Raw genomic sequence first — 13,578 nt, 5'->3', positions numbered from 1 at the left:
CCCAAGCTTGCAGAAATTGAGTTCTGTGAGAAGTTGCTTAACCCAAATTAGTTCACAAATCCCTAGTGCCATTGCTCGGTATTCTGCCTCTGCGCTTGATCGTGCAACCACATCTTGTTTCTTGCTTTTCCAAGAAACCAAATTCCCTCCGAATAGGACACAATATCCTGATGTCGATCTCCTATCCCAAGGACATCCAGCCCAATCTGCATCTGTGTAACTGACAATTTCTGTATTTCCATGATCTTTATAAAGTAATCCTGTACCTGGGGATCTTTTCATATATCTCAATATTCTGATGGCTGCATCCCAATGACTTTGACATGGTTCTTGCAAAAATTGGCTAACTACACTTGCAGCAAATGAGATATCTGGTCGAGTGATAGTCAAGTACAGTAGCTTGCCAACTAACCTCCGATACTTACTTGGACTGGATAGGAGCTCCCCCTGTCTTGGAAGAAGTTTGACATTTGGATCCATGGGTGTGTCAACTGGTTTGGAATTTGTCATTCCTGTTTCTTCAAGAATATCCAAAACATATTTTCGTTGAGACACATAGATACCTTGTTTGGATTGAGCAACTTCAATACCAAGAAAATACTTCAATTTTCCAAGATCTTTTGTCTCAAAATGCTGAAACAAATGTTTCTTAAGCTGATTTATTCCTTCACTATCATTGCCTGTAATGACGATATCATCAACATAAACCACAAGGTATATGCTTTTTCCATGTAGATGTTTATAGAAGACAGAGTGGTCAGCCTTGCTTTGAATCATGCCAAATTGTTGTACCACATCTCTAAATCTCCCAAACCAGGCACGTGGAGATTGCTTCAATCCATAGAGAGAGCGTTTAAGACAACAAACAAGACTAGCTCCTGTCTTAGCCACAAATCCAAGGGGCTGCTCCATATATACTTCCTCATTCAAATCACCATGTAAGAAGGCATTCTTTATATCCAACTGATACAGTGGCCAGTGGCGATTAGCTGCCATTGAGGGTAAGAGGCGGATAGAAGTGATCTTGGCTACCGGTGAGAAGGTGTCCGTGTAGTCAATGCCAAAAACCTGCGTGTATCCTTTAGCAACAAGTCGAGCTTTGAATCTATCAACCTGTCCATCTGGCCCAACCTTCACATTATACACCCATCTACAACCAACCACGGTTTTACCAGGAGGTAAAGGAACTAACTCCCAAGTCCCAGAAGAATGGAGTGCTTCCATTTCATCAACCATTGCTTGAGTCCACCCTGGATGAGTTAATGCCTCCTTGACATTGTTTGGAACAAAAACAGTTGACAAACTAGAAATGAAGGCACAATATGATGGAGATAGACGTTTCTGTGAAAGGAAATTATAGATAGGGTAAGGATTTCGAGTGGATCTTTTACCTACTCGGCTAGCAATGGGAGAGTGTGTTGTGGTGTTTTGGACTGTATCATTGGGTAACAGTGATGTAGGACATGACTCAACTGGGTGTCTACCCTCTTGGGAATCTTGATGATTGCGTCGTTGGTAGGTGTACAACAATGGTGGAACATGCCCTTCCTCTTGGATGTTTAAAGTTGGTATAATTCTTTCAGGAATAGGTATGGTCCTTTCAGGAACAGTGGGAGATACAGGTTCTGAGAAAGTAGGAACAGGGAGAACTTCTGTGATTTCAATGGGTTCCCCTAAAAAATCAGACTCAACGGAGTTGGATGAGAAAAAGGGTGTTGTTTCAAAAAATGTAACATCGAAGGAGGTATAAAAACGGTGTGTTTTAGGACAGTAACACTTAAAGCCTTTTTGGAGGCGAGAATATCCAAGAAAAACACACTTTATTGCCTTGGCATCAAGTTTATCACGTCTTGGAGAAGTATCATGAACAAAGCAAGTACACCCAAAAATTCGCAACGGGAGCTTATGGAGAGGTTCCTGTGGGAGCAAGATATGAAGAGGAATTTTTCTTTGTAAAACAGAAGAAGGCATTCTATTTATGAGATAACATGAGTGAAGTATAGCATGCCCCCAGAAATTCTTAGGAACCTTATTATGAATAAGCAAGGTACGAGCTGTTTCAACAAGATGACGAATTTTTCGTTCAGCGACTCCATTTTGTTGAGGAGTTCTAGCACATGAAGATTCATGAAGTATTCCATGTGAGGAAAAGAAAGATGTGAAAGGGTCAGAAAAATACTCTCTTGCATTATCACTCCGTAAGATTTTGAGAGATGCCCCAAATTGATTCACAATTTCATTGTAGAATTTTTGAAACACATTGAATAACTCAAAACGGTTTTTTATTAAAAAGACCCAAGTGCACCGAGAAAAATCATCAATGAAGACAACAAAATATGAGAAACCCAAAGTGGATGAAACTCGACATGGTCCCCAAACATCGGAGTGAACTAAAGAAAATGGGGTATTGGCCCTCCTATTCACTCTACTAGGATATGAGGCTCTTGAGTGTTTCCCAAGTTGACATGATTCACACTCTATGGTTTTTAAATTTGACAAACCAGGAACAAGTTGTTTTAATTTATTCAGATCAGGGTGTCCTAAGCGACAATGGTTAAGGAGATGTGAAGTAGTAGCAGTGCAAGCTATTTTGGTATTGGTAGAACAAAAAAGGTGATAGAGACCTCGTGATTCATATCCTTTACCAATTGTTTCCTTTGTTTGACGATCTTGAATGATCACAGAATCAGAAGAAAAGGTAACAAGGCATTTAAGAGACTGGGTAAGTTGATTAATTGAAATCAAATTGAAGGGACACCCGGGAATGTAAAGAACATTGGATAAAGATAAAGAATGAATAGTAACTTTTCCAATTCCTATAGCCTTTCCTTTTGACCCATCGCCAAAAGTGACAGCAGGAAGAGAGTCTGAGAAATCAATATGGGAGAAAAAAGAAAGGTTACCAGATATGTGATCAGTTGCTCCAGAATCCAAGACCCAAACTGAGTCTGACTTTAATGCAAGAGCATGAGTCTGATTTTTGGTGACCCAGGCAGACTTCCCGGCTGGTACACTGCTGGAAATTCTATGTTCTGCCATAGTTGTCATAAAAATATGAGAAAAACACCGTAGTGTTGCAGGAACAAGGCGAGATGATCTGGAAATTTTGGCCAGAAAAAGCTGCTGGAAAAGGCCGGAAAAAGCTGCCAGAAAAGGCAGCCACCGTGACCGGAAAAGAGTGAGCAGTGTCGCCGGAGCTTCTTTTGAAGGAATGTGGCACCAAATCAGTGAATAAAGCTCTTAGTTTGAGATAGTGTAGAAAAGTGATGATGAACACTGTTTTTCACGGTGAGTTCATCTGGAAATTTTCAGGCCCTTCAAACTTGGCTCTGATACCATGTTGAAAGGTAAACTAAAAGGAACCTGAACTATCTTCTTGTTATTCCATCTTCGAAAGAACAACACATTACAAGACATTATATAGGAAGATAACAAGTATTGGGAAGGGACATAAAAGGTCTGAAACTATTCCACTCCCCAAAGACTTAAAAGCATAATAAAAGCATAATAATAAGAGTAGGCTGCTCATATTCTAACAGTGCTCATATTCCAACACTTTTCAATCTTTTTCAACTCATGTTGTATGTTGTTTTTGCATTCAGATAAGCGCTTGGCAACTACAACAATTGACAGTGGCAATCCTTCACATATTTCCACAACATGGAACAAGTCACTCCTGAATTTTCCAAAACTTGGTGCCATATACCTTTGAAGAGGAAAGATAGTACAGAATAGATCCCAACTTTCATTTGGATCTAGTAAACTCATTACATGATGTGTACCTTTGATTGTGCAAGCATAGTCAGTGACTCCATAAAATCTAGTGGTCAGCAATATGCAACTTCCATTCACTGTAGAATTGCAAAATAAGTATTCTAAAACATCCCATTGCTGAGGCTCCATATGTCATCCAAAACAATTAGATACGGCTTTTCCTTCAAGCATTCACGAACCTGCTCCCGAAGATGGGCTTCCTTTATAATTTCATGATTTGGTGAAATTGACTGGACAAGGTCGCGTAGCACTTTGGTCTCATTGTAATTTTGAGTCACTGTAACCCATCCTCGTACCTCGAAATTGAATGCAACTGATTGATCTTCCAAGATTTTTCTTGCTAAAGTAGTCTTCCCTATGCCTGGCATCCCAATAATTGGGATTACTTTTACACCTTTAAAGCTACTGAAGAGTCGACTCTTTATCATACTAACGTCATTTTGACGACCCACCATTATTCTGCCCTCCTCAAGCTTTGGATAGCATACAGACTGAGTATCATTGGCCTCATCATCAGCAGCAACTTCATTGCTTGTGTTGTGGATAGTGCTCAACAGTTGGGCTGCGTTTTTTGTTACTTGATGCAAGGTTTGAAAGAGTTGTTGTGAAGCTTCTTTTGGTAGGTGGTGCTCTTCTTTGGCCACACAAAAGTTTCTAAATTGTTTTTCGATGTCTTCTTTAGCTTTGAGTACAAAGCGTCTGATTCGGATTCCAGCTCCGGATCCACCAAACTTGGATTTCAGTACAAATTCTTGCATAGCAAAGAGACTTTGATGGAGAGATTCTAGTGTGGTTTAAACGTCGTTGTCAAGCACCCGTGAGCTGGGTGTGGTCAAAGACGACCTAAGATAATCATCATCCATTAATCTTCTCAAGAGAAGAGCTAAATCGTCACAACATTCAAAAGTCTTCTGTCTGTCCTCCAGCTCTACCGTCTTTTCTTCTACTTGTTGCAAGGTTTGACACAGTTCCTGAAAAGCTTCTTCTTCATGTACTGTGTCTTTGGCCAGAAGAAAAGTGCTGAGTTGTATCTTGATGTCATCTCCAACCAAATATGATGGTATATCGGGTTCGATTCCAGAAGCAGCACGAAATTTGGAAGGATGAAGAAAAAATTCTCGCAAAGAAGAAAGGTTTTCAATGTGAAGTATGAATAGGGTTTGATGATCAAACAGCCTCTGTATCATATACATCTTTCCTTTGATGATAATCCCCACCACATCTGCTGTCTTTTCTTCTGCTTGTTGCAAGATTTGACACAGTTGCTGGGAAGCTGCTTCTTGATTCACAGCGTTGTCTTTGGCCAGAACAAAGTTGCTTACTTGTAGTTCGATGTCATCTTCAACTTTGAGTGCAAAGTCTCTTATTATGGTTTCAAAATATTTGATTGCAGCAGCACTGGCACTGGATTTCTTTTCCAGAAACTCCTGCAAAGAAGAAAGGTTTGCATAGAAAGCATTGATGGGTGCTTGATCGCCATGAAGAGAAACTCTTGGGATGGGTTGCAGCAGAAACTGAAGCTCAATTGTTGTCTTTAGAGAAGTTAAAGCAACATAAGCCATCTCTATCTTTTTCTGGAAAATGAAATTGCAGCAAGTTTGAGGTAGATCTGTAGAAGAGTGAGTTATGTGAAGCAATTTAAGGGTGGATTTTGATAATAGCAAAAGAGAAAGGCCTTCTGTGTGAAATTGCAACAAAGTGGGCAGGCATGAATGTGTTGGTTATTGGGTGGTAGATTGTAGGTATTAATATATGAATGATTGAATTTTGATAGTCATAAGTGTAGAGTTACACTCACTATGATTGGTTTTTTTGTGAGCATTAAACATGGATCTTCTTACCTAATGAGCAGTTGAGTGATTTGCCTCTCCATTATGTCGGAGTGTAAAGGTCAATATATTGTGGCCACATACACATTACAATAGTCTTATCTCTATCCACATATATATTAGGTACGATAGAGACAGAATACATCAATGGACTCAATGCTATGCTATGCTCTGGCATGCATTATTGACCCTCCTGCTATGCTCCAAAACTTATTTGGTTTGCAATTAATACTTAGTCAAAGTCGCCATATATCAAGCATTTTAACCAACTCCAATTTCATTTTTATTTTATTGTAATCACTTGCGATAACAAAAATAGGTTCAGTCACATGTGTAATCACATTACCGATCTTTTTCCGTGAAGTGAGTCGGGTCACTTGTTTGTTTAATATTTTAATTTTAATATAAATATTTACATGTTTAAATAAGATAGTGGATGCCAACTACCATGTAGTGTGGTGGCATCTCGTTTATCCATCCATGACTAAAAAAAAATTACAATCCTAGGCATGCCATTGCAAAGGAAGGCATGTACTTTTCTTCTTTCATCCTTTTTTACATTGAAGTCTTAGCTAAAAAATCTAGGGTCAAAAGACTTACATGGGAAGATTTTCCCATGAACGGACAATAATAGGACGATTTTGAAAGGTGGACAAGAATGGGAAAATATACTTTGGGACATGCGTTTAGAGTCAGAAACGCATGTCCCGGATGCATATGATCATTTTTTTTTTTTGAAATGATGTCCTTAGACGTAAGTCCGACTTGCGTCTGATGTATAAGGTCAGAAACGCATGTAAGTGGACTTGCGTCTCTCACAACTGTAACATCCATGATTGTGTAGCTAGAGATTGCATACGACATATAGAAGAGATTACTGAATTCACCAACTGTACAGAAACTCACACCAGAATGATGCATCAAGCTAGAATGATATGATGTTGCTACCAAATTTGTCTTGAAAGAAGAAAACGGAACGAGGGCTGTTTAAACTAAACAACAATACATAATAGTCAAAACTATGTTTGCATAAGCTAAACCAACGACAGAAATTTGCAAATGCGTTTAATGACCACTTTGGGCGTTGCTGAGTATTTACTACACATACATAATATTCCCTCTTTCTGAGCCTCTCTGAAACAAATATTATGCATGACATTGTGCACCCTACAAGTCTTAACTTTTCCATCAAATTAAAAGTTCGACTCCTTATTAACACAAGACTTCTATCAATGAGATCCGATCCTTTAAGTAACAATAAGCCATCTTTTCTAACTCTTTATTCCTTGATGGCATCACAAATCCTTCTGCAACCCATAACCTAAGAAGCGTTTTGACTTTGATTTCACTACGCTTTGAAAAGATTCAAAGATATAAAAAGCAAACTTTCAAATATTCTTGCAACTGATTGTAAATGGGTGTGACTTGTGAGTGCACTATGTTGAAATTGAGGGATTGATAGGTCTGGCGGGTGAAGAATAACCACCACCCGCCAGTTAGGCGGAAGCAAAATATGTGAGAACCAAAGAACAAGAGAATATAGAGAATATATTATAATGAAAGATTACAATAAATTGTCTCTCTTAATGTATATTCTATACTTCTATGGACCTCTATATATACTAAACTAGATACTAAATTACTCCTAATAGGAATAGGAAACTACTAATAAGAATAGAAAACTAAGACAACTTTCCTAATATTCAACACTCCCCCTCAAGCTGGAACATCTGAAGTTCCAAGCTTGGATTAAAACAAGCACTCTACCTCACTCAAAATTACAAATGAAAATTAAATGCAACTAGAGGATAACAATGCGAGATGGCTTCGGAGGGACAATGCAACCTTGGGAATGAACACACCAGGGGCAAAGCTTGTCACGAACATCCTTGGGAATGGAGGCACCAAGGGAAAACACGAACAACATCACAACAATATAAGCACTCGAGGATGGATGACTTCAAAAGAGATTGCGATATGTCTGACCCTTCCTTGGGAATGAAGACGAAGGCACCAAGAACGGAGCTGAACACAATCCTTGGGAATAAAGACGAAGACACCAAGGACGAAGCTAAACACGATCTTGGGAATGAACACACCGAGGACGGAACTGAACACGAACCTCGGGAATGAAGATGAACACACCAAGGATAGAGATAAACATGAACAACCTCCCGATAACACAAGAGAGCGGTAGAGACAAAAAGGGAGCAAATAATAGCAAAGGATGCAATAGAGCCCATAGTAATGAAGACAAAATAGCAAAGGATAACACACCGATTGTAGATAGTTACACTCCCCCTTACTTGAAACATGGGAAATAATCAAAGGCCTTTATAGTAGTGCTGAAACTGACCATCCATGGGATAAGACATACCGGAGATAAAGAAACAAACACGGTTATACCAAAACACAAACACCATGGGAAAATGTTCGGCAACAAACCCAAAGAAGCCTTCAAATTTCACCAAAAAGTTGAAAGAAGGGCAAAACAACCATCTGAAAAATCTCGCCGGAGGCAGACTCACGCGCCGGTGCGTGAGGAAGGTCGCCGGCGCGTGACGGCGGCGCTGGCGCGTGAGGACGACGGCGGTGGAGGAAAGCGATGAAATTTTCCAGATAAGGTCGCAAGAGGGAGAGGAATCCATTGGTGTAGGAGGTGAGATCACAAAATCACTGGAGAAGAGGAGATCTGGCCGGAAAAGCGAAAACACTCCCGACGACGGTGGTGGCGCGTGTGGGCGCGTGTGACGGTGAATGGCGACCGGATTTCAAGCGACGGCTCGCGACAAGGTTCCGAGTAAGCCTGTGGTGTTAGTTGCTTTGAACAACAACTAGAAGTGCGTCGGAACGAGAGAAAACAGTGGCGGCAGTGGTTACCCTCCGGTGGCGGCAGCGGCGGCGTAAAGCTAGGGTTTATATTAGGGTTTTAATATTTGAAGAAAAACAGCCTAGGAAAGTAGGCTCTGATACCATGTTGAAATTGAGGGATTGATAGGTCTGGCGGGTGGAGAATAACCACCCCCCGCCAGTTAGGCGGAAGCAAAATATGTGAGAACCAAAGAACAAGAGAATATAGAGAATATATTATAATGAAAAATTACAACAAATTGTCTCTCTTAATGTATATTCTATACTTCTATGGACCTCTATATATACTAAACTAGATACTAAATTACTCCTAATAGGAATAGAAAACTACTAATAAGAATAGGAAACTAAGACAACTTTCCTAATATTCAACACACTATAATCTAGAATTCCCAACAACTCAATTTGTTTTTCAATCTTTTTCAATTCATGTTATATATTGTTTTTGCATTCAGATAAACGTTCAGTAGCTGTAACAATTACCTGTGGTAGTCCTTCACATTTCTCTACAACATTGAACAAATGACTCCTAAAGCTTTCAAACAAGATAATGTTTGCGAATTCATTTTAACCACTCTGGGATGCCTCAAGTGTGTTAACTCCCAAATTTTGGATGGCAAATGAAGTGTATGTAGGAGCTCCAATTTGTGGTTCGATCATCATATCACTAGAAACAATAAATGTATTCAAATTAGGGTTATGTAGCCTCCTCAAATTAAAAATGTCATTTTTCTAATAATACTTAATTGACACTATAAACCTGGTCAAGCCTCTTTTATGGACTCCTGGCTTTAATTTGGACGTTCATCATATATATCACCATTGATTTTGAGCTATATGCAAAAATGGAGAAAATGAAATGGGATTAGATAAAGAAATTAATAGTAACAAATTTTGTAAAGAAACTCAACAACAAATACAATTCAAACAAAAAATTATTAGGAATATTGAATGGTGTGGAATAACCTCAATTCCGTTGTCTCCTCTATCAGGTCTCTTTCCAAAGATTTGCTTGGCACAAGCAATGGCAGAAGGGTTACACCAAAACAACTCAATTGATTTCAGGTTGCTGTGAAGTTCACATTCAAATGATATCTCTTCTAAACCATAACAATATCTTAAGACTAGACGCTCAAGACATGGTAAAACATATTCTTCATCATAAACCTTCAACTGCTTGAGTTCTTTATCTTGAACGAGCAAGAATCTTAAGTTATAGAATTCTCCACCACCCACTTCCCACAGACTTCCCAACAAGACATTTTCAAGCTTGAGCACCTCAAGCCTACACATTGTGCCAATTTCTCCTAAACCTATCCGAGAAAGATTAGTCCCGCTCAACCTCAACTTCTTCAGTTGTGAAGGAAACATAAAAAATTCAGGATAAGTTACAATGCGGCCAACAAATTCAGGATAAGTTACAATGCGGCCAACAGGAACTGAAATTGTTAGGCTCTCAAGCTGTTCCAAAAAGTCTAGTTCATCTAAAATGATGAGATTGCTAGAAGATCCATCAATGTGAGTAGGCTCCGAGTCTTGTTTATAAAAAAGTTTCAATTTTTTAATGTTTGGGAAACTGTAATACACTTTCTTACGACAATGGCATGGAACCACCAAAGATAATGTTTTCAATTTCCCTTCAACCATGCTTGGAGGATCTGCAATATACACATCAGTAAGTTCAAGATGCCTCAATTGTGGTAATTCTGAAATTCTGCATGGAAAATCAGTGGTAGGAGCTCCAATTTGTGATTCATCACCCAAACCAATGGTTAATTCACTGAGAGGATATGGTGGTGGCTCATCTTCAGTCTTATGGATTATGAGCTGTGAAGATCGAAATAATGCAAAAAATGGAGAAAACGAAATGAGATCAAATAAAGAAATTAATAGTACGTAACAAATTTTGTAAAGAAAGCAAGTCAGCAACAAATAAAATTAATTATTAGAAAGTTCTAACCTTAATTCTACCATGCGCCATCCGCTTGGTGGCGAAAGTAACAGCAATAGGGCTACACCTATCCAATTCTATTGACTTTAGGGTAGAAATATCTACAAAACTAGATGGGATTTCTTCCAAATAGCAACAACATCTTAGAACTAGACGCTCAAGATGTTTGAAGGATTTTTCATCAGCCAAAAACTGCAGGAGGTTTTTATCTTTCACAAGCAAGAATCTTAATTCACGGAATCCTCCTTCAACCACTTCCCATACTCTTTCTAGGAAGGCATTTTCAAGCTTGAGCACCTTAAGCTCCGGCAACATGCCAATTACTGTTAAATCTCTCTTAGAAAGATTCATCCCACTCAAACTCAACTTCTGCAGTTGTAAAGGACACATAAATCGTTCAGTATATACCACAGCGCAGCTAACCGAAACAGAAATCTTTAGCCTCTGAAGCTGTTTTAAATATCCAAAATTTTCCAAAATGATGGGATTGCTTGAAGATCCATGAGTGCGATTGAACTCTAAGTCATCTTTATAGAAAATTTTCAGTTTTCTTAAGTTTGGAAACACTTCCATTCCACAATGAGTTGGACTCACCAAGGATAGTGTTAAGTTTCTACAATGAGTTGGACTCACCCAAGATAGTGTTTGCAATTTCGCTTTAACCGTGCAGGGAGGATCCATCGTATACATATCTCCAAGTTCAAGATGTCTCAACCGTGGTAACTTCCAAATTGTGGATGGCAAATGAATTGTAGGTGCTCCAATTTGTGGTTCATCACTGGAAACAATAAGTGTCTGCAAATTTGGGTTTTTTGACAGTATATTACCCAAACCCTCAAACCTCTTACTTATAAATAGGTATCTCAAAAAAATTAAATCACCCAAATGCATTGACACTCTTTGAAGGAATGGAGAAGGAACAAAGGCCAAAACTCTTAACAACTTGAAGGGTACAAAAGTTTTAGGATCTTCATCAAAGAAGAAAATGGAGCGAGGCTTGTTCGAACTAAACAAAACATAATAGTCAAAACTATGTTTGCATAAACTTAACCAACGACTTGAATTCGCAAAATCACTTAGTGGCAATCCTGAATGTTGTAGAGTATTTACAGCACAAAAAATACCCTCTTTCTGAGCTTCTCCAACACAGAAGCTATGCATGGCACTATGCATCCTACAAGTCTTAATTTTGCCATTAGATTTCTGATTGCATATTAAAACAAGTCTTCTTTCAATAAGCTCTTGTAAATATGCATAACCTTGACTTTCTTGCTTTTCAAACTCTAATGGCTCAAAATATCCCTCGGCAATCCATAACCCAATTAGGTTTTTGACTTGGATTTCTTTGCGTTTTGGGAAGACTCCAAGATATAGAAAGCAAACTTTCAAAATTTGCGACAATTTATTGTAATGGAAAATGAGAGTATTGCGATCAAGAATCCCCAATGACTCTATTTCCTTTTTAATCTTCTCCCATTTCTTTAACACGTCGTTGCATTTAGATAGACGCTTTGCAACTACAACAATTGTCAATGGTAGTCCATCACATATCTCTATAATATTGCCCCTAATTTTTTCTAATTCAGGTGATCTTGACATACTCCCCTTAGAAAGGGTACGGCAAAACAGATCCCAACTTTCATTTGGATCTAGCAAAGTCATGCTGTGAATATAGATTTTCAAGCCACTGATGACATACCGATCAAAGTGCGTAGTGGTTACCAATATGCAACTTCCATTGTTGTCTTCAGGAAAACATCCTCGGATATCACCCCAATTATCTAACTGTAAATTATCTAGTACAATTAGATACCTTTTGCCAAGCAAGTGACTCCTTACCTGCACTTGTACTTCTTCAGGAGCACAACTTCCCATTTCAATTTTCTTCTCCGCTGCCGGTGAAAATGACTGAAGGAGGCGCAGCAAATCCAGCAATTGGTTCTTGTTATATTGTTGAGGCATAGTAATCCAACCTCGTACATCAAAACGCTTTCCAACTTCTGGATCTAGGTAGACACTTTTAGCTAAAGTAGTTTTTCCAACGCCCACCATCCCAACAATTGAGATTATTTTTAGAATACCACAAAACCAGAGCTCGAAGATTATCTTTCCACAACTATTTCTAGAATGACTGCCCAAAAGCTTTCGTGAGGATCCATTTGATTTACCATTCTGAGACTCAGAAGCAGGTTTTAGCCAGTGGAGTGGTGGTTGAGCTTCATTATCATCATCACCAGCAACATTATTGCTTATGTTGTCGATAATATTCAGCAACTCTGATGCGTTTTCTGCTGCTTCTTGCAAGGCTAGATGGAGTTGTTGGGAAGCTTTTTCCTGATCCTCTCTGCCTTTGGCAAAAACAAAGTTGCTTAGTTGTATTTCGATGTCGTCTTCAGCTTTGAGTGCAAAGTCTCTGATTTCGATTTCCAAATCTTTGATTGCAGCACCACCACCACTGGATTCCTGTAGAAAGGCTTGCAAAGAACAAATGCTTTCAAAGAAAGATTGGATTGATGGCTGATGAAGAAGAGGCACCCTTGGGAAGGGTTGTAGAAACTCAAGCTGAATTGTTGAGATTAGAGAAGCTAAAGCAACACAAGCCATCTCTCTCCCTCACTCAATTTTTTTTTGTTTTTGTTTTTCTGATCTGTTTGTTCGTATGAGAAATGTGAATGTGACTTTAGGGGAGAAGGGCTGGAGAAATTATTTTAGAGTCAAATAATGCACTCTAGTAAGAGAGTCACATAATAAGCAAGCCTTCTCTCTTTATTGGGCAGGAGAAACTATTTTAGAACATTAAAAAAATTAAAAATTAAAACTCACCAAACACATATTGACCTTTCAGCTATGGCTACTAACTACAATCTTATCTCTATCCCACTATAAACATATACTCCTTGATCAGTTGATTTTGACCCTACACATACGTCAATGTTCTGGCATGCATTATTGACCTTCCAAAATTAAGTCACTATAGATCACTGTTCATGGGACCTTTAGGTAGGTAGTAGTGGAGCCAGAAATATTATTGATGAGTGACAAGTGAAAAATCAAAGCATTTTTATAAATTAAAATCTAATTTTGTTACTGTGAGATATTATTGATTATTACTGTGAGATTTATTGATTATCTCAATAGTCATAGTCATTTGGG

The 13,578-nt window shown here is 38.7% G+C and overlaps 2 protein-coding genes across 5 annotated transcripts in view; both read right to left on the bottom strand.

Moving 5' to 3' along the window:
- The window catches only part of LOC109183996 (putative late blight resistance protein homolog R1B-17), a 42,747-nt gene that overhangs the window by 2,439 nt on the left and 26,730 nt on the right, over positions 1-13,578 (bottom strand). The gene's annotated exons all lie outside the window — the stretch shown is intronic.
- On the bottom strand, positions 6,562-13,327 carry LOC109183995 (putative late blight resistance protein homolog R1C-3). 4 transcript variants are annotated; one of them, XR_002054672.1, is made up of 5 exons: positions 10,435-13,321; positions 9,441-10,301; positions 9,235-9,307; positions 8,958-9,141; positions 6,562-6,951 (listed from the first exon to the last, which is right to left on the bottom strand). XR_002054672.1 is itself a non-coding variant. In XM_019334025.1 (5 exons), the coding sequence occupies exons 1-4, from the start codon at positions 13,255-13,257 to the stop codon at positions 9,266-9,268; spliced, it is 3,366 nt and encodes a 1,121-aa protein (XP_019189570.1). In that variant the 5' UTR covers positions 13,258-13,327; the 3' UTR covers positions 8,864-9,141; positions 9,235-9,265. The 4 variants fall into 4 exon arrangements, 3 of the variants coding, with proteins under 3 accessions (XP_019189570.1, XP_019189569.1, XP_019189568.1); XM_019334025.1 differs by lacking the exon at positions 6,562-6,951 and having other exon boundaries at positions 8,864-9,141; positions 10,435-12,888; positions 13,249-13,327; XM_019334024.1 differs by lacking the exon at positions 6,562-6,951 and having other exon boundaries at positions 8,864-9,141; positions 9,441-9,879; positions 9,910-10,301.

This window comes from Ipomoea nil, unplaced genomic scaffold (genome assembly GCF_001879475.1).
Source record: "Ipomoea nil cultivar Tokyo-kokei standard unplaced genomic scaffold, Asagao_1.1 scaffold1237, whole genome shotgun sequence".
In the NCBI taxonomy this organism is placed as follows: domain Eukaryota; kingdom Viridiplantae; phylum Streptophyta; class Magnoliopsida; order Solanales; family Convolvulaceae; genus Ipomoea; species Ipomoea nil.
This window is presented reverse-complemented; position numbering and strand designations above follow the sequence as displayed.